The sequence below is a fragment of the Benincasa hispida genome, chromosome 9 (assembly GCF_027475165.1).
Source record: "Benincasa hispida cultivar pf3 chromosome 9, pf3_genome.v1.1, whole genome shotgun sequence".
Taxonomy (NCBI): domain Eukaryota; kingdom Viridiplantae; phylum Streptophyta; class Magnoliopsida; order Cucurbitales; family Cucurbitaceae; genus Benincasa; species Benincasa hispida.
Genome location: NC_143486.1, coordinates 51,314,934 through 51,336,420, shown reverse-complemented (window position 1 = coordinate 51,336,420; position 21,487 = coordinate 51,314,934). Strand labels below are relative to the sequence as shown.

General features: G+C 30.7%; 2 protein-coding genes across 4 annotated transcripts in view; both read left to right on the top strand.

Annotated features, from left to right (window-relative positions):
* The window catches only part of LOC150033889 (uncharacterized), a 14,618-nt gene extending 13,875 nt beyond the window's left edge, over window positions 1-743 (top strand). Inside the window, exon 2 of the mRNA XM_090317110.1 lies at window positions 469-743. Coding sequence (XP_090173236.1) covers window positions 469-743 — 275 coding nt within the window. The remainder of the gene's footprint in view (window positions 1-468) is intronic.
* Window positions 744-9,727: 8,984 nt separating this feature from the next.
* LOC120086847 (cellulose synthase-like protein E6) lies at window positions 9,728-20,974 on the top strand. 3 transcript variants are annotated; one of them, XM_039043660.2, is made up of 8 exons: window positions 9,728-10,222; window positions 17,221-17,536; window positions 17,660-17,800; window positions 17,888-18,019; window positions 18,328-18,540; window positions 18,625-18,855; window positions 18,954-19,301; window positions 20,284-20,974. In XM_039043660.2, the coding sequence occupies exons 1-8, from the start codon at window positions 9,939-9,941 to the stop codon at window positions 20,836-20,838; spliced, it is 2,220 nt and encodes a 739-aa protein (XP_038899588.1). In that variant the 5' UTR covers window positions 9,728-9,938; the 3' UTR covers window positions 20,839-20,974. The 3 variants fall into 3 exon arrangements, with proteins under 3 accessions (XP_038899588.1, XP_038899589.1, XP_090173941.1); XM_039043661.2 differs by lacking the exon at window positions 9,728-10,222 and adding an exon at window positions 16,796-16,933; XM_090317815.1 differs by lacking the exon at window positions 9,728-10,222 and adding an exon at window positions 16,920-16,980.
* Window positions 20,975-21,487: the final 513 nt, after the last annotated feature.

Genomic DNA, 21,487 nt, shown 5'->3' with positions numbered 1-21,487 from the left:
AACACAGAGAAATGGAAACTTTTTGATATATCGGCCGGTATCCCTATCAATAAATTTATCTAGGAGAAATTAACATATTTTTTGTCAACTATAACAGTTGAAAAAAAACATAATAAATATGTTTGATGCGTCCTGAAGATTTAGTAATTCTTTTGAACCTGAAAATGATTTAGTAATGAACCTAGTATTTATATAATGAATTTATTTAATAAACTTATTTTATGTAATTGTATTTTCTTATGTACTTTTTATGTATCTTTTATGTTATCGATTCTATTATGTAATATAATTTGAACTTTTTAGATAATGGAGCCTGGTCTTCTAATCCTGTCCAATTGTACCAACAAAACACGCATCATTCACAGACAGTATGGGATAGTTCATCCACTATAGTGTTGAGTTGTCGGAGGAGGGAGGCAACTGCAGAGTACTATCCCATTTGATCATCGCATCATTCCATACGTTCAGGAGGCGGGTTTTCTTGGGGTTGCACAGATTGGTTTATCCAGCTTGATTGGCATCTGATTACTGCTCTAGTTGAGCTCTGGAGACCAGAGACCCACACATTTCACCTACCCTGTGGGGAATGCACTATTACGCTACAGGATGTTGCCGTACAATTTGGGTTAAGAGTGGACGGGCAACCACTGACAGGCTCACTACAGTATGACTGGAAGAACGTTTTTAGGCGGGTTTTCTTGGGGTTGCACAGAATTGTTTCATCCAGCTTGATTGGCACCTGATTACTGCTCTAGTTGAGCGCTGGAGACCAGAAACCCAGACATTTCACCTGCCCTGTGGGGAATGCACTATTACGCTGCAGGATGTTGCCGTACAATTTGGGTTAAGAATGGACGGGAAACCACTGATAGGCTCACTACAGTATGACTGAAAGAACGTCTGTGAAGAGCTTTAGGCGTTTTACCAGAGGATCTGAAGGGATCAAGATTGAGTATCCCTTGGTTGGCGTCCCAGTTTCCTAAATTACCTCCCGATGTCGAAGACATCAGCGTACGTAGGTTCGCACGAGCATACATCCTGCAGCTTATTGGAGGATTTTTATTTGCCTACAAGTCAAAACTCTAGTGCATCTCATGTTCCTCCCATTATTGTCTAATTTTGAGCATGCTGGTACGTACTCGTGGGGTGGTGCATGTCTTGCATGGTTGTACAGAGAACTTTATCGGGCTTCCAATGCACAAGCGTTGGAAATAACGGGGCCACTGATACTATTACAAGTGTGGGCTTATAATCGATTTCAAATTGCCATAAGTCCAACTACAGGCCCCAAATCATCGGCCACTTAGTGCCAGGTATTATTTTATTTATATATTTATTTCGTTACCATTTTATGTAAGAATATAAATTAATTGTATTTTTTATAATTTTAGATAGAGTGGTGTATTAGCTGCCTTTGAACATTTAGCAAATATGTTGCTTGTGTATAGAAAAATATTTGACATGATGACGCCCAATCAGGTAGTAAATATGTATATAAATGAATATTTAAAAAATTTTATATGTGTACTTATTATTATTTTTTTTTTCAGGTTATTTGGATGCCATACTCACAGATTTGGTCATCCTTACCTGATTATTGTCGTGATGGTGAAGACATCTGGTTGACTGTTAGCCCTCTTATATGCTTCCATATAGTAGAGTGGCATCATCCAGATCGTGTGTTGAGACAGTTCGGTATGCGACAAACGATACCTTCATTGTTCTATACACTCCCAGAACTACACCAGATCGATTTAAGAGGTAAGCACGACCAAGACTGACATCGAATCCATGCGGAGTATTTATCCTACTGGCATGGACGACGTGATCGTTGTGCACAAGGAGAATTAACAGATGGGCCAGCTGTATCAGACGACTACTTTCCCTGGTACAATTCGATCACAAGGCGATTTATCTCACCAGACGGTGCTTACTATTATTGCATGGTAAGATATTTAAAATCAGACACTTTTCATATATATAATAAAAATATTGTTTAATATTTTTTTATTCTATAGAATAATTTTATCGGCGATGTTCAACAATATTCAGTGCAGAACAACCTACCAGAATTGGGTTTAATGTGTCAGCAAACATTGATCAACGTAGAAAGTATTATTCAACAAACAAGACGACTCAATGTTGCTGACACCGATCGAAGACGTATTCGTCGTAGACGACAGCGACAATGGGGTGAATCTAATTTAGAGGAACACGAAGACAACCCCCATGAGGAGTAAGGGCCGAGGGGGTCGTTTTTAAATCTCACATTGTATCATTTTCAAATTGGAAATATCAAAAGAACTAATTGTAAATATTCTTTAATATCATGATTTTTTTTTTAAAATATGAGTGCAAGATGTTTTCATTGTAGATTAAATATATAATTAAGTTTAATAATGAAAGAACTAAGTTTAATAATTAAGTTTAACAATTAAAAAAAATTATAAGCAATAATGAAGGAATTAAGTTAAGTTTAACAATTAACTTTAAAAAAAAATTATAAGCGAATCGTGTACCGGGTACATGAGTTCACTGACCGGTCAACCAGTCAGTTGACCACGACCATTGTACTAGATTAAATGGTACTCATGTACCCGGTACACGAGTATGTCACATGAAAATCGTGTACCAAGTACACGATTCAACTACCCTAAATCTGTCAATACTTTCCCAAAACACCTATTTTTTAAAATATTTTCCCCAACCTTATTTTTATCATTATTTATTAAAATAACATTATTTTTAAAAAAAATCCAATTTTCACTTATGGTGTGTTTGGAATATGTTTTTAAATGTTTAATTTTATATTAAAAAAATCATTTTGGAACAAATTTGAGTGGCAACTATCCAAAATAACTTTTGAAATAAATTTAAAATGTATTTTAAACACTTTTTTTTAATCAAAAGTGTTTAAATAAAAATGATTTTTTTGAAAAATATTTTTTTCTAGAAAATCCAAACAGACCCTTAATTTAGAGAAATTGGTTAATTTAGATGTATTGATTGCATCAATTTATAACCGGGCAAGTTAAATGAGTGCTTTAGTACTTGTTTCTATTATTATTATAGAAAATATTTAAATTTGTCATTCGCTTTAAAAATAATTTTGAACTTTTGAAATTTCATTAATACTCTTGAACTTAAAAAAATATATTAAAAAATTAAAAAATACCCATACTATAATTTTTGTTGATAACTATTAAATTTTTTCTTTAAAATATTCTCGAAGTTTCAAAGTTGTTCTCAAACTTTTTTTAAAAAGAAAATAAAAACTAAAGAAAAAATCGTTTTTTATTACAAAATTACCTCTAAACTTTTAAAAGTTTGCATTGATATTCTTAATCGTTGAAAATAAAAGTTGAAAAAAGCTCTCACAATTAATACAGATAAGAAAATGGTTTATCTAGATTTTAGTTCACCTCTATATTCTATTTACTCTCTCTCTTGTATTTTAATCTATTGTCTACTAATCCTTCTCTATTTTCACTCTCTTCATCAATATTATCTTAGTTGTAGGCATGAAGACTTAGTTGATCATTTTTGCCGTTCAAATTAGTTTATTACTATGATTAATTAAGAAGGTTATCCATTTCTTTTGAAGGTCCTTTTTTAGTTTTGCAACTCATTGTGTTGCTCGGCTTTTTAAGTGAAAGATTTTGATTCTAAAATTTTTTGAGATTGTTGGAGATTTTATTATTTAACTTAAAGTTTTTTATTTTATATTGTTTGGTTACCAAGAAAATGTTTGGTTACCAAGAAAATTGAGGTAAGAATTGGACAAATGTTAGCAAAAATAAGAATATCAAATTGGTTCTTTCCTCACTCAATATAACTTCAAAGAAATTAATGACATCCTTCAATCTAAAAAAAGGTCAAGAGCATCAGTGCAACAATTGAAATTTAGTCGTTGTACTCTTAAAATGTGACTATTTTGAAAGTCACTTTTTTAAAGTACAACAATGAAAAATGAATCAAAACTGAATGTATATAAGGAAGAGAATGAAAAATTTGAAAGTATAGGAAATTAAAATAAACCAATTAAAAATATAGAGATAAAAATAAATATTTTGAAAGTCAACAAAAATAGGGGTGTAGAGTGGTTATTCGAAGTCCATTTTCCTACCAAACTGCCACCAATCCGACTATGATTGGTTTAGTAAATATTTAAACTGAACCCGACCGTCAAGGAGTGCAAACTGTTCCTCGTTTGGTCGTTCAGTTTTGGTCGATTTAATTCTTAAAAAAAAAAGTATCGTTTTGGATTTTTTCCAACCCAACGCCAACCGAGTCTCTCCTCTTCTTTCATCGATCGGTTAGGATTCGGTTGGTTTTGGTAGACCGACTCTACTTTTCAGTCCATCATGTTTACCTCTACATAAAATATGAGAATATAAATTTATATATATATATATATATAGTAATACTACTTTTAAACATAATTTAATATTGGTAATAAAGGATAAATTAAATTATTATTAATTATTAACATTTTCACATCGAGATTTGAAAGTTGGGTTGGAATTTGGGAATGGAAACCCCAAAATCCTGAAATGAAATAAAACGAAATCAAATAAAATTCCTTCCACATACAACGAAATCAAACAAAATTCAAAACCCATAAACGAATTTATTCATTCTGAGAGAGGGTGAAAGAAGAAAGCAAAAAAAGATAAGAAACGGGCATGGAGAAACGACGTCGTATTCATTGTCCCAAGACCAGCGAAGGCCGATACGGAGGAGCTTACAGAGCTTTAGCGGCGACGGTCATGGCTGCAATTTCTCTGATTTGAGCTTACAGAGTCGTCGTGATGCCGGCCGCCGGCGAACGTGGGCGGTGGGCTTGGATCGGAATGTTGATATTTGAGATTCTGTTTGGTCCGTATTGGATTCTCACTCAATCTGTTCGTTGGACTAAATTTAAAATGTATCAAAAAGCATAAAATCTAATCATTTTGAGATGATAAACTAAGTTTAGTTAAACGATAATTGACATTTTTTTTTTAAAATACGTGTTATATTTTAATTTAAATTTCAAATTATCTTTAATTTGGATATTTAGATTATTATTTCTTTTAGTATAACAACTATAGAGATGAGATCAAATCTTCAACCTCTTTAAAAAAAATGTCATGTCAATTACCGTTGAGCAAAACTTACTTTTGTTACAATATTCTCTTTAATATTTAGGTTCATTATTTTACTGGACTAATTAAGTAAAATGTAATTTCACCGATTGAACACTATCATGTAATGTAAATTATAAAAAGATAAAACTTTAGGGATTGATAATCTCTTTGGCTCATTAACTAGATTTTTCTCTCTATCAAAAATACCGAATCAAGTTCTTAAAGAAAGCACCCATAAAAGAAAAAAAAACCAAAAGAGACACAATTCGTTACAAGATCTATGCATAGATCAATGTATGAGTATGCTACTCTAACTCATATTATTATAAAAATAATACAATTTAAAGATCTTTGCTTTTATTGAATTATACAATGTTAAAATTGTATTATATAATCATATAAGTTAAACTTATCATTATTTAATTTTAATTTATAAGTACTAAGTCGAGTATAACTCAATTAACATACAAATGTACTAGAAATCATGAAGTTTATAACTCGAGCCCCACCTCAAGTACACTAAAAAAAAATGTAATGTATAAAGTTCAAACGTAGTTATTATTAATTCCATAGGGTAGAGTAAACATTCAACCTCTTCCATTACTTTTTTAATTCACCTATTGAGTTTAAATAAGAAAAATGAAAGAATCAAAGTTCCAATTTAATTGGAGTTATTAATATTCTTAATTGGATGTGCATATATTTATTGAAGGATTAAAAGCGAGCTTTAATTAATTTAAGGTAATTGATTTGCATTCTTTTTCTTGACGTTTGAAGATTTTGATTCACAATTTCTGTAATTCTTGTACTAAAAATTAAAGTCAGTTAAAAAAGTTTATATATTTTATAATTTTAATATTAAAAATATTAAAATTTTATAAATATAGATGAAAATGATTATTTTTTAAAAAGTATGTCGTCAAAATTAAAATTTTAAAAATATAATGACGAAAATAGCCTATTGGTATATAAACTTTTTATGTTTGCAATTATTTAAGTGGCATGTTACGTCATGATATAGAGTAGGGATTTATCTAAATGGTGAAAGTCTCCTTCTATGCGGTTGCTTTGGTTAAACGTGTGGATCCCAATTTATGCTGTCAAATTACAACAATACCCCTTAAAGGTTGAAATGCAATGAAGACAAATGTAATCTTCCTATTCTTTTGAAAGTTAACGATTGTATCCTTCGTCTTTCATAAATGTTTCAAAACCGCTATTAGAGTAAAAAAATTGTTAGAACGTCAAATGAAAAGTCGACGAGTCTCAATATTACCGTTCTTTTAGATTTAATCTAGGTTAAACATCTCAATCACTATCATGTTTGATAACATTTTTGTTTTCTATTTTGAAATTTATGCATGTTGTTTTCTATAATTTCCTACTATAATTTTCACGTTTCTTGAAAAAGCACTTGAATTATTAACCAAATTCTAAAAACAAAAATAAGTTTTTGAAAACTATTTTTCTTTTTTAGTTTTTAAGTTTTAACTTGGTTTTTTAAAACATTTGTAGAAAATGAACAACAAAACAAATAATTTATAAGTAGAATTGTAGTAGTAGTATTTATAATCTTAGTTTTCAAAAGTAAAAAGGAAAATCAAATGATCATCAAACAAAACCTAATAATTTTATAAGATTTGTTTGGGCAAATTCCTAAACTATTTTCTAACTTAGTTTAGAGAAATTAGTTAATTTAAATGAATTGATTGCACCGATTCATAATAGGGCGAGTTAATTCCATTGAATGATGTTGAATGAGAAATTTCGACTAATCATAAGTTGCCACATCATCACAATGAAAGTTCAAACTCATTGTGAAAATTATAAATTGGATCAGACAAAATAATTAAAATCGGTTGGGTCGAAAATTCAACACAATTCAAGCTCACTGTGATCTGGCCAAAGAAGAGCAACTGGGCCTAAGTCCACGTAAGGTCTATGGAAACTCTATAAATAGAAATTTTACCCATTCATTTTGGAAGGTTGAAAGAACCGAAGGCCAAAATTCTCTGAATATTTGAAGTTTTAAAGATTGAAGCTGTTTGAAGATCTGAAGAATATAACTCTTCCCCAACTTTAAAGATCTTAAGTATTTAACTTCTCTCAAGCTTTGAAGATTGAAACTCAAAAGCTCTCAAATTATAAAGACCGAAGCTCTCAAGCTCTCCAGCTTAAGGATTAGAAGATTGAAGCTCCAAATATTGATCCAAAACAATCAATAAGCCAGAAACCAAAAAAGTCAATAAACAAAGTCATAGGCCGATTCAAACTAATAAAAAAAGATCAACAACTCCAAAGGTCGATCATTGAGAAGATCATCAAGCCCAAAGACCAATCAACCAATAAAATACACAAACTTAAGAATTAAAGTTTATTTTTCAAGAGAAAGCATCCAAAGATTAAATATTAGAGATTATACTCACTATATTAAAACTAATACAAATACAAGATTCAAATTTAACGAATTAATTTTTTTCAAAAATCCTTCGAACAATTGCTTTAGTAATTGTTGTTGTTATTATTATTATTTTGTTAAATAATTAAAAATACCTTCAAATTTTGTACTTTGCTTTTAAAATAATTTCAAACTTTCAAAAGTTTCATTAGTACTCTTTAACTAAAAAAAAAAAAACTAAAAAATCGTAATTTTTAATGATAACTATTAGATTTGTTTATTTTTCAAAATATTCTTAAAACTTTCAAAATTTGTCCTCATACTTCTTGTTAAAAAAACAAAAAAAAAAAAAAAAAAACTCTTACCGTTCTGTTCTATATAAATGAAGATCATTAACACCTTTTAAAAGTTGACATTAATATTCTTAAATCGTTGAAAATAAAAATCGAAAAGAACACTTACCATTAGTACATAGAAGAAAAATGATTATCGACGTTTCATTTCACCTCTATCTTCCACTTACTCTCTCTCCTTTATTTTGATCTATGGTCAAATCCTTCTCTATTTTCATTATCATCATCAATACTGTCTTATTTGTAGGGTTATTGAAAGACCATTTTTTTTTCCTTTTTATCATTTTTACGGTTCAAATTAATTTATTGTTATGATTAGCTAAGAAAGTTGTGCATGATCGAATAAAATAGTTTTTTTAAAGGTCCTTTTTTAAATTTTGATTTCGAAGCTTTCTGAGATTGTGAGGGATTTTACAATTTAATTTAAAGTTTTAGAACTTGTTTGGTTGCTAAGAAAATTGAGAAATGGTAGCAAAAATGAGAGTATCAATTTGGTTCTTTTTCCGCTCAATATAACTTCAAAAGAAATTGGTAACCTCCTTTATTTTTTTAAAATGATTAAAAGTATTAATGCAATTATTGAAATTTAGTCTCTTTACATTTTTATTTTTTTACTCACTCTTTAGTTTCATATTTATTTCAATTAAGGGGCGAAAATAGTCACTTTTTAAAATTACAAGAACCAAAATTAATCAATATGAAAAGTATAAAGATAAAAAGGAATATTTTGAAAGTCGACAAAAAGTATAAGAATCAAAATAATATTTTAACTAAATTTCTAGTAATACTACTTTTATTCATAATTTAACATGTTAATGAATGACACTATCGCAATAAACGAAAGATAGTTTGGAAAGTGGGACCTATTTTTTTCAATGTTTGTTAGGAGTGCAACAAAAAATCGAAAAATAGAAAAACTAAACCAATCCAAACCGATCCAATGGTTTGGTTCGATTTTTTAGTATAAAGTTGGACATCTTGATTTGTATTTGGACAAAACCAAAAGGTATTGCTTCCGATCAACTTTTTATTAGAAAAACCAATCAAAACCAAATAGATTTAATGGTATATATATACCCTTAAAAATAAATAATATTTTATTATTTTAATTATTATGATGTATGTATATTTGTTGTTTAGGGGAAAAAAAATCCAATTATTATGGAGCTTGTATGTTTTTTTATTTAGAAAAGTGCCAAAAAAATGTCAACTTTCAATTTATGAAAAAAGGACCCAATTTTAATTTTAAATTAGCAAAAAGGACCCATTCAAAATAAAGTGGTAATAAAAACAAAAATTGAAAGAAAAAAGGAAAATGTAAAAAATTGAGAACCAAACCAATAATGAACCAATCCAAATAAAATCAATCCAATAGTTTTGTTTTTTATTGGACATTAATTTGGATCTTTTCTTCGTAAAATCGATTGGTTTAGGTTGGTTCTTGGTTGACCTCAAAATTGACAAAATCGAACGGACTATCACCTATAATGTTTGTTATTGCTTACTGTCGTTTTGCATACGTATTGACAGGTGAGTCCAATGACGAGTGTGAAGTGATCACTTGAATTGCGTTAAGTCGTATCGTTACCGTTATGGTTATGATTATCATTATTGTTACTGTTTCAGAAAAAAAAAAAAAAAAAAAAAAATATGAATTTTATAATATTTATTGTTATCGTTACCGTAATTACTACGATAATAAATTTTACAAAATTTATCATTTTAAATAAATATGATAAAAAACGATATAATTATATTTATTATTGAGACCTAATATGATTGATGTATTAATGAAATTTGATTACGCCAATTTTCATTATAAATAGATAAAAGTGTCCTGAATTATTATTAATTATTAGAAATGGTCGACATTTCATATGGAGATTTGAAAGTAGGGTAGGGAATGGGAATGGAAACGACAAAATCTAGAAAAGATAACGTCGTTTCACTTCCACTAAGTTCCTTTCACATAAAAACAAATCAAATAAAACTCAAAAACCCATGAAACTCATTTATTCATTCTAAGAGATAGAGAGAGAAAGAAGAAAGCAAAAAGAGATGAGAAACGAGCATGGAGAAACGACGTCGTATTCCTTGTTCGAGATCAGAGAAGGCCGATACAAAGGAGCCCACAGAGCTTTTGCGGCGACGGTCATGGCTGCAATTTCTCTGATTTGGGCTTACAGAGCCGCCGTGATGCCGGCCGCCGGCGAACCTGCACGGTGGGCTTGGATCGGGATGTTTATATCTGAGATTCTGTTTGGTCTGTATTGGATTCTCACTCAATCTGTTCGTTGGCGTATCACTTACAACTTTCCTTTCAAACATCAACTCTCTCTAAGGTACTCCTCTTCCCTCCACTCTTTTGTTAGAAAATTATTGGACGAGACCATCCCAAATATACCTAATAATTTTGTACGATTAGATGTAAGAGAGAAACTGCAAAAACTATACTGCATATTTTTTAATATTTTTTATTTCTAAACTTTTGTAAAAGTAACAATTTAGTCTCTCAACTATAGTTTATAACTATTTTATAATATAAATTTTGTAATTTGTGAAAATATTAAGTCTCTAATTAATTTATTATTTATTTATGAATGGGATCTCATTAAACTATAACATTAGTTTTTACAATAGAGACTAAATCGTTATAAATTTAAAAGTATAAGGATTAGATTATTATATGGTAAAGTCTATGGACTAAATTAGGAAAATTAAAAGAATATTATCCTTTTATAAACTATTTAAGAAAATATTGTTGTTTTCAAACTATTTGTAAAAATATTGTTGTTTTTTTTAAAATAAGTCGAGGGTTGAAAATTCGACTTAGATGGGTAGAATTTTGAACCCTCAACCTTCTCCTTTCCTTTTACATCGACTTTGAACTATCGACCTTGCCCTAACATTATTATTGAGTCTGTTTAATTATTATTCCGGAGACCTTCCTCATAATTATTTGATGTGGAGAGAACGAAAGACCTTCCTCATTCCGGAGACTTTCCTCATTCTCGAGACCTTCTTCGTAACACTCATAATTATTTGATGTGTTAAAAATAATCTTGTATTGGGAGAGAACAAAAGAGGGAAGAGTAAGAGAGAGAGAGACTATGAGAGAGAGCGAGATTTGAGAGAGCAAGATTTTGAACGAGAGCTAGATTTTGAGAGAAAGCGGGAGTTTGAGAGAGCGAGAGTTTGAGAGAGCGAGATTTTGAGAGCGAGAGCGAGATATCCGTACAAATTTCCTTTTTTTTCTTTTTTTTTTAATTATTACACATTCCTTCCTTCCTTTTTTTTTTTAATTTTCCATTTTATAAAAATAATTTCTAAAAATATTTTATTATTATTTATAATTTTTTTTAAAAAAAGAAAAAAATCCATCAAAATCCTGGTACCAATATACAAAAGGAATCCAAGATCATTATTGTAAAATCTTTTAAACTATTGACCTCACTACTACTGTGATTAAATTTTCTGTTCTTTATATCAATAATACAGTCTTATTTATAGACTTGCATGTGAAGGTTTTAAGTGTTTATTTGATTTATTATGTCCCCAAATTATTATCTAAAATATGTAAATTTGAATATTGAAGTTTTTTTACCTAACTTTTTAGATTTAAACTATCTAATGTTATTATTTATGTTAGTGATATTTAAAAGCTTCTATATCAAAATAATTACTATTCATAATATATAAAAATAATAAATTAAAAAAATAATATCTCATAAAAATAAAAAAAAATGTAAATTAAATATCTCATTTATATAAAAATAATTACAAAAATCAATGTGTCCCACAAGACGGACGTCGTCGATTTCGAGCTGGTTGTCGTCGAACTTGAGGTTGCTCGGGTTCTTCTTAATGTTGCTCTAGTACCTCTGCAGGCGCTTCATAATATAAATATTCATTATGCTCTCACGACCCCGACCATGTCCATGCACGTATGAAAATGAATGACCAACCTCTGAGTCATAATGTCCTAAACCAAATGCTGGTATCATCATCATCGGACTAACATAATCAGTTTGACTCTGCGTCTGCATCATAGGGGGCAACTCTTCCACATTATGTGCAACCTCATCAAATTATCCTCTTCCCAAACAGGTCCTTTACGTCTAGGAGCTGGTGGAGAAACAATAGATATATCGTACATATAATGAATTTCCTCCATATAGATTTGGTTGTCACAATATATAGTAAGAACTTGGTTCAGATCATTCACAACCTCACGGAGTCTACGGTTGTTCGATCTCTATGAATTATAAAACAATTAGACAATATTTAAAATAAATTTAAATTAAAAATAATTAGATAATATTCATTTACCAGATGACCCACAGCTACTCCCGGACGAATGACGTAGCGCCTTGTGATGTTTTTATACCAATGAATATATTCTGGAGTGACATCTGTGTCAAACTATTCAAGAGAAACACCCACTGCAATAAACCTTGCATGATAGTGCATTGCACTACCAAATGTGCAACTTTTTCGGACCAATCTCCAGTCCTTAGATCAATATCATGTAGTACGGGTTCAGTATTACAAGGCGATGAGACATTCTGTTAAAAACCGAATTGTCTCATCACCTTGTCAGGAAGATGCCACTCACAAATGTGAAAACATATGAGAGGACTCATCGTCTGCCATATGTTTTGACCATTCGTACAAAAATTAGGCAAAGTATGCATAATAATTTTGTACGGCTCCCAAATAACCTAAAACACAAAATATTATATTAGAGAATATTAAAGACAAATACAATAAAAATGTGTATAAAATAATCAATTAGGTTTAGTGTAATGTACCTGGTTAGGTTGAAGCAGATCAAACATGTATCTATACTAGCTGACTATATGTGTGGCTGTCCTAGTCACACAAAATTTGTCTCTCCACCTAAATTTTTAAATTGATAATTTAGAATTTAAATTAACTAGATCAGTGATATAAAAATTAAATTGAATTAAAACAACATACCGAGAATCGTAGTTCTCGTTCAACTAACTGAGCGTCATTAACATGTTGTAGCTGTGGAGCCATTGTTGGAAATCGCTCCCAAGCCCATAGTTGCAAAAGTATGAGAGACCCAGCTATTTCTCGAACCTCAGCTTGTTGCTTTGCATAGTTGTTTATACAACCATGCCAAGTATGCTCCACCCCACGAATACCGCCCCACATCATGGAGGCTAGCTAATAGTGGCAAGAACATCAAGTGAACAAAATGACTTGATTTATCTGAAAATAGACTTCCACCCATCATTTGTAGTATATATGCTCGCGCATATCTTATAACTGTTTCCTCATCTGCATCATCTGTGAGCTCACAAAATTGTGTTCCTAACCATATTAAACTTAACCTCGATCCTTTAATCTTTTCGGCAAGTAGGGTCGCACCGAGGTACAGTTGACAAACTTCTAACCAGTCATCGTACATCACTCCGGTGGCCGGCTCACCGTCAACAGGTAACCCCAACAATACTTCTATGTCTTGTAGAGTGATAGTGCACTCTCCAATAGACATATGGAATGTATGTTCGGGCCTCCATCTCTCGACCAAGGCTATGATCAGATGTCAGTCCAACTGAATAAATCATAATCTGGCAACCCCATAGAATCTAGATGTGCATAGTAGTGATAGTATTCGAGGGTGGAGCAGGATAGTGCGCTGGAGAACTGCCTCTCGACGCCTGCAAGATATTTCTCTAGTAGTACGATCTCGCCATACAACAGATGATCGATGAATGGACTGGTCGTACAAAACATCAGGATCAACAGGTCCTGGGTTTAAAGCCATGATCTGAAAAAAAAATAAATTATTTTTCAATTAAAAAAATATTTGTTTCTCAATTAGAAAAACAATGTAATGTACAAGTTAATTAAAAGAATAATGTACAAGTTAATTGGAAGAAGTTAATTAAAAGAATAATGTACAACTTTATAATAAAAAAAAATTGAATATATAATAAATTTATTTACTTTCCATAGAAATATATATATATATATATATATATATATATATACACATGACCAATGAGAAAAAAGCTAGTAATCATTAATGAAAAAATAACAACAATAACAGAATTTTGAATTGTAAGAGAGAGCGAGATTGTAAGAGAGAGCGAGATTGCGAGCGAGATTGTAAGAGAGAACGAGATTGAGTGAGCGAGATGTTCAGAGAGAGTGAGATTGTGAGAGAGAGTGAGATTGAGAGCGAGATTGTAGGAGAGAGCGAGATTGTAGGAGAGAGCGAGATTGTGAAAGAGAGTGAGATTGTAGGAGAGAGCGAGACGCATACATTCCATAGACGGAGATTGTCCCATCCTACAATCTCGCTCTCTCCTACAATCTCGCTATCTCTTACAATCTGCTTCACCTACATATCTTCCTTGTCGAGGGTTGAAGTTTCGACTTATGTATGTCGAAACTTCAACCCTCGACAACCTTAATTTACGTATTGTTTCCAAGTTTTTTCTTTGTTTGTCGAGTTCTCAACGTTCGACCTCTACATTAGTCGAATTCTCAAACCTCGACTTCTAGCTCGAACTCCCAAAACAAAAATATTTCTCTAATAAGTTTCAAAACAACAATATTTCTCTAATAAGTTTTGAAAACAATAATATTAATATTAAAGGTCCGACTAAATTGTTACATAATTGAAAGTAAACCAAAGTTTAGGGACTAAATTATTACTTTTATGAAAATTTAGGAACTAAAATTGATTTTAAATCAATAATATTTCTTATTCTTGAATTTGGTTTATACATCAATAGTAATTTGAAAAGTGGGTCCTACTCGTAATTGGTATTCAGCTACATTTTGTATCATTAATTTATTTATTCTTTTGTGAAAATGAGTATAACTAAACTAACTTAAAGTATATACACTTGACTAAAAAGTTTGACATTCAAATCTTTATTTTATTTTGTACTTAAAAAAAAAAACATAATTTGAAGGTGAGAGCAAATTATGTTTATAATATAAACTCTCTCTCTCTATTTCCGTATAATAAAATCTCTTTCATATCTTCTATTTATGTACATTAAAAATAAAGCCAACAAGAGCGTAGCTCAACTAACTTAATGTTCATATTATCAACTTTGTGGTTTGAGGTTCGATTATCTCACCCTGCACTTTAATTACAATACCTATTAAAAAAAATAATAAATAAAGACAATAGTAAAGTTTCATTTCAATGATATTTTTTTCTTTTTTGGTAAAGTAATTAACTTTTTTGTCCTTTTGTTTATGAAGGTTTATATATATATATATAATAAATTAATAAAAATATATATCTTAATCAACTAGTTCAAATTTATAATAAAAACAAATGCGCATTTGTTTTATAAATGATAATGAAACAACAAAAAAGAAAAATATTGTATATGGAAAGAAAATGATTTTGAGGCGGGGGATTAAACTACAAATACATGTCAAACTTGTTATGATTTTTCCCGAGGTGGGTGAAAATGTAAATACACGAAATTTGAATTTATAATTTGCTTTTGGAATAATTATAAGTATGCAAGGAATCGAAAATTCTAGGTTGAGACAACGGTAAGTCTCACACGATCTTTTTCGAACAAAATATGAAGAAGAGTATACTTTTTTTAAAAAAAAATAAATAATGGAGTATGTAAACTAATATATATTATAAAGTTATAAAGTTTTAATTTATACAATTATTTGTTCAAAATTTAAATTGATACCATGAAAAAACAATAATTTAAATTGGTATTCTACCTTAAATCTAATACTGTCTGGAAAATGAATTATGAATTTATGAGGGGAGGAAACTTTCACTTCATTTTTTGGATTAATGTATTGTATTTTCTTCAAATCAGATAAATATTAATTTTTTGGGAAAGAAAATTAAAAAGATAGTATGGAGAAGGATGTTTCTATTATTCCTTTAATTTTTCTAAATTGTATTGGTCCTATCTCATCTTTATAAAAACATTTTTTTAATGATATAACAATTGTTTTAGTGGATATAATAATTAAATTTAAAATGTTAATTTTTGTTTATTAACTTCTTTAGCTTTGAAATTGAATAAGGGTGTGTTTGTGTTAATTTTTCGAGTGTTTAATTTTGAAAATAAATCATTTTAAAAAAAAAATTGAAGTGTTTGACAACTATTTAAAATAGCTTTTGAAATAATATATTTTAAATAATTTTTATTGAAAGAGTTTGAATAAGAATAATTTTTTTTTTAAAAAAAATATTTTTCTCTAGTCAATTCAAATAAACCTAAATTTTGTTAGAAGTCATGGATGATAATATAGATAAATTGTAGTTTCTTTTAATAACTTTTATTCAATTAAAAAAAATGTGTTGTTATCAATGTTTATTTTTCAAAAAGAAAAAGAAGAAGTTTAAAAGAGAAAAGAAAAGGTATTTACGTTTTTCAATCTAAAAAATAGTCTTTATTTATTTTTAACAATTATTTTCCTTATTTTTTCACCTTTCATCTTTTTATAATAAAGGAAATGAATTGTACTTAAAAACTATTCCTTCTATTTTGTATTTCTTTTATTAAAAACAATTAAAAATACTTTTGGTAATTCACTTTTGTTTCACAGATTAGATATATTTAAAGAATAATATGTTTAATTAAAGTATGACCTATGTCTAATGTAATATGAACTTAATAGGTAGAAGCCCATTCTTAGTTAATTAAGATTTAATGGGTTCCAATATATAAAACAAAAAACAATAAGCACTCAATATTTCTTGAATCACATCATCTATCATCATCTTGAAGCTAGTATGTTATTATTCATGACAATTTGACATGAATGATCCTAAGGTTTATCTATTCAATATAGATTTAAAATATTTATATTATCATCACATACCTTAAATTTTAAAATTATTATTTTTTAATACAAGTTAGCCTTTTTAGCAGGGATGAACTAACAGGTCAATTTTGGGCTGAAGCCACTATCTCAGTTTTCATTGGTTAGAGAAATCGTTAAATGTAGAGTGGCTGAATTTGTTGATCAACCGACCTCAAGCACGGTCGATCGACTTGACCAAAACGGATAGATAGGTAGAATTCCAACAAATTGAGGGAAAAAGAAGAGAGAAAGAAGAAAAGTATGGTATTTTTGGTTGGCTGTTGTTATATTAAAGATTGGAAAAAGAAAAAACAATGGAGAAGAAAGATTACATTTTTCAGCAAATAACATTTCATGAGACTAGAAAAGAAACTTGAATGCAGCATGATAAAATTGTAACGATACTAAGAATATTTGCACAAATCGAAAAAAGATGTATGCTTGCTTAGGCTCCTCATTTCCATAGTGAATATGGCTCACTTTGGCCCTCAAACTGCAGGTACAACGACGACCAATTACCAAATGTCGACGTATTCGTTTGCACAGCCGACCCCATTATCGAACCGCCGCTCTTGGTCATCAACACCGTCTTGTCCGCCATGGCCTACGATTACCCAACTGAGAAATTGGCCATTTATCTCTCCGATGATGCCGGCTCCGACTTCACATTCTACGCTCTCATCGAAGCTTCAAATTTCGCCAAGCATTGGTTGCCCTTCTGTACAAAGTTCATGGTCGAGCCTAGGTCTCCCGAGGCCTACTTTTCTCTCCATTCTGCCCTGCATCATCGCTCTCAAGAGTGGACCCACATGAAGGTATGCAACCTGTTTCGTTCAATTTTCAGTATTGGGTGTAATTTTGTTGGATGGATTTTGTTTTTTTGACTTATATTGAATCAATTGTAGTGTTTAAGTTGAAACTTTTAATGGGTTGCACAGAAACTGTTTGATGAAATGAAGGAGAGAGTTAGCTCGGTGGTTGAGATGGGGAAGGTTCCTAAGGAGATACGGGATCAATATAAAGGTTTCTCTGAGTGGGATAATGGTTTAACAAAGCAAAATCATCAGTCCATTGTGAAGGTGAACTTGCTTCATTTGGCTCAACACATATACGGCATTGCAAATTTTGTTTTACTCATTTTTATTGTTATGTTTCCATCTTGGCAGATAATAATTGATGGAAAGAATCATGATGATGTGGATATTGATGGATGTGTACTACCAAAATTGGTGTACATGGCACGTGAAAAGAGACCCCAGCATCCCCACCATTTTAAAGCTGGAGCTATGAATGCACTGGTAAGTTCTGCAACATGTTGAATTATCATTCATTTTGGTCCTTTAGTATGTGCTTGGTCCTACAGTTTCTCTACTTTTCCTGGATCTGAACAAATAGAAAGGGACCATGAGCTGATATTCAAAGAAAATGTACAATGTAAAAAGACTATTAGTATTTGATAATGAAAATGACAGGAGGACTAATATATATGGAGCTAATAAAAAAGAAATCAAACACAAATTATTTGACTAAAATGATGGCCTAAACTTTATGCATTTCCATGTCTTATTTTTAAGGAAACAATTAAATTCATACCAATATGTTGCAGATAAGAGTATCCTCAGAGATAAGCAATGCTCCCTTCATCCTCAACTTAGACTGTGATATGTACTCAAATAATCCAGACACAATGAAGGAGTGTCTATGTTTTTTCCTGGATGGGAAAAGTAGCCATGACATTGCATTTGTGCAATTCCCACAATACTTCAATAATATTACAAAAAATATGATATATGGCATTCCGGATCAAGTTATTAATGAGGTTAGAATTTGAAAGATATGTCGTTATTCTAAGAAAGACAGTAATGAACAAGTTGATAAAATAACATATATGATGTTGTTGCAGATTGAACTAGCTGGCATGGGTGGCTATGTCGCTGCCTTGTATTGTGGCACTGGATGTTTCCATCGCAGAGAAGCTCTTAATGGGAAGAAATACGTCGAAGATCTTAATGGATCAGTACATTTGGACGTGCAAACAAAGAAGAAAGTTTCAAAGCCTGTTAATGAATTGGAAGAAGCATGTAAGCTTCTCGTTGACTGCAAGTTTGAAAATGGTTCTCAATGGGGAAAGGAGGTCTTTCTCTTTCTCTCTTTCTTTCATATGGGGTACGTATACACTACAGATGGGATTAATATATGTCTCTCTAAAATGAGATTGTTAATGAATTGCAGATGGGATTAATATATGGATGTGCAGTCGAAGATATCATTACTGGGTTAGCAATACAGTGCAGAGGTTGGAGATCAGTTTACTATAATCCAAAGAAAAAAGCTTTCTTGGGTGTTGCTCCGTTTAGCTTGGGTGCAGCTCTGGTTCAATATAAGAGGTGGTCTGAAGGCATGTTTCAAGTTTTTTTGTCCAAGTATTGCCCCTTCATATATGGACATGGGAAGATCAAATTTGGAGCTCAAATGGGATATTGTGTATATCTTTTATGGGCTCCACTTTCGATACCAATGCTGTATTATGCCACCATTCCTGCACTCTGTCTGCTTCAAGGCATTCCGTTATTCCCAAAGGTATTTTCTTTCCCATCGTCTTATCTCCTTTTCATTGGTTGCCCTTATTCCCAGAGGTATTGCCTTATTATTTCACTTAGTAACTAATAGCTTAAGTTATAAATTTAGTACATAAATTTTGTTGATTGTGAACTTAATAATATTTGAGAAAATATCAATTCATACAAGGTTTAATCAATTTAAACCCTAAACTGATAATTGTATCAATTTAAATCTTTAACTTCTGTAAGTGTATTAATTTACACCTTTCATTACATTTTATTTGGATAAGCATCACGTGAGACTTATACTTTTATCAATTAGATCTCTAAACTTTCACAAGTGAATCAACTTAGGCTCTCAATTAAAATTTCCTTTGAAAATGTCTAATATGTTTAAGAATTGAATACATAGACAATTTTCAATGTAATCTTAATGAAGGATCTAAATTGATTCACTTATAACAATTTAGGAATTTTAGTGAAATAATTATATGTTTCGGACGATATTTTTCAAACTAGGTTTGAAGGAGGGTGTATAATTGATACACTTACAAAAGTTTAAAGTTTAAATTGATACAGCCTCAAAATTTAGGGGTGTAAATTGAAAGTTTTCCAAAATATTTTTTATATTATCCCCATTTTTGACATCGTTAATTAAATAATGATGTGACATGCTGACAAATGTTTGCTGATTTGACACAACTAGGTTAAATAATACATGGCAAAAGAAATAGACAACATGGTTAAATTTAGTGTTTGAACTTTTACGGTTGTAAACTTAAAATGTTATTGATAGCATCCAGGATTTCGAATTTTAATTCTCTATGTAGTCGCCATTGTTTATATCGTTAACCAAGCAATAATGTGGCATGCAAACAAACATTAGCTGATTTGACACACTATGTCAAATACATGACAAAAAGAAATGGAGGAACAGTGTTCATTTATTTACCCTGGAAACTTCAATTGTAAAATGATAGTTTGGATTCTTTTAAATATAGGTTACAAGCGTATGGGCCATACCTTTTGCATATGTCTTCGTAACAAAGAATTGTTGGAGCATAATTGAGGCCATAAGTTGTGGCTATACACTCAAAGCTTGGTGGAACTTACAAAGAATGTTACTTTTCAGAAGGACCACTGCATTCTTCTTTAGCTTCATTGACACAGTCATCAAGCAACTTGGGTTTTCTCAAACTAAATTTGCTGTGACTGCTAAAGTTGCAGCTGAGGATGAGTCGAAGCGATACGAACAAGAGATCATTGAGTTTGGAAGCTCAGATATTATGTGTACTATGATAGCAACACTTGCAATACTAAACCTTTTTGGTTTATTGCTGGGAATTAAGAATGTTGCTGCCTGGAATTTGGAGCTTGTTTCCAAAGGTTTGAACAAATTCATTCTACAAACTGTTGTTTGTGGGCTAATTGTTTTGATAAACTTGCCCACATATGAAGCCCTCTTCATTCGCAGGGACAAGGGGCGTTTGCCATTCTCTGCTTTGTTCAAGTCGGTTACTTTGGCTTTATTGGCTTGTGTAATATATATAATATAGCCCACATGAGCGTAGTTCAATTGACATAGTGCTTGTACTATCGACTTCGAACTCTAAGGTTCGATTCTCCCACCTCACACTTATATTATAATACCGTTGCAAAAAAAAAAAAAAAAAAAAAAAAGGTCTTATACCATTTGACTCTTTGTAGCAAGTTCATAATACTTTTTATAACCTCTTGTTTGCAAGTATATATTTTAGGTTAGTTGAACTATGCTCTTATTGGACACAATGCTTTATTGTTGTGTATACATTTTGAATTTTTGTACGTTTGATGTGATTTAGTTCGATGAGTATGTAATTTTATCCCTAATATTTGGGTTAGTTTCTCAACTTTTTCCTTGCTCTTTTGAGTTTGGAAAGTTTTGAATTTATTATTTTGTAACTTTTAAATATAGGATAGAGACAATAATGATATTTTACTAATGCGAAAACTAACTGAAAATTGAGGTTAAACGGTAGGTACTAACAACAATGTTATATGCTAAACCGAGCATAACTTAATTGGCATGCGAGTTTAAATTATGTGATCAATGGTTCGAATCTTCCTATCTCAAATGTACTAAAAAAACAGCAAAAATGTTATATGATTATTTTTAACTTTTATGGTTTGTGCTTGGTTTTAGTTCAATCCCGTAATTTAACAAGT

Excerpts from the sequence above, each read along its gene's own strand:
- LOC120086847 (XM_039043660.2), top strand. The coding sequence starts at position 9,939 with ATGAGAAACGAGCATGGAGAAACGACGTCGTATTCCTTGTTCGAGATC. Across the intron at positions 18,541-18,624 it reads CGGATCAAGTTATTAATGAG|ATTGAACTAGCTGGCATGGG; the intron begins GTTAGAATTTGA and ends ATGTTGTTGCAG. Across the intron at positions 18,856-18,953 it reads GTTCTCAATGGGGAAAGGAG|ATGGGATTAATATATGGATG; the intron begins GTCTTTCTCTTT and ends AATGAATTGCAG.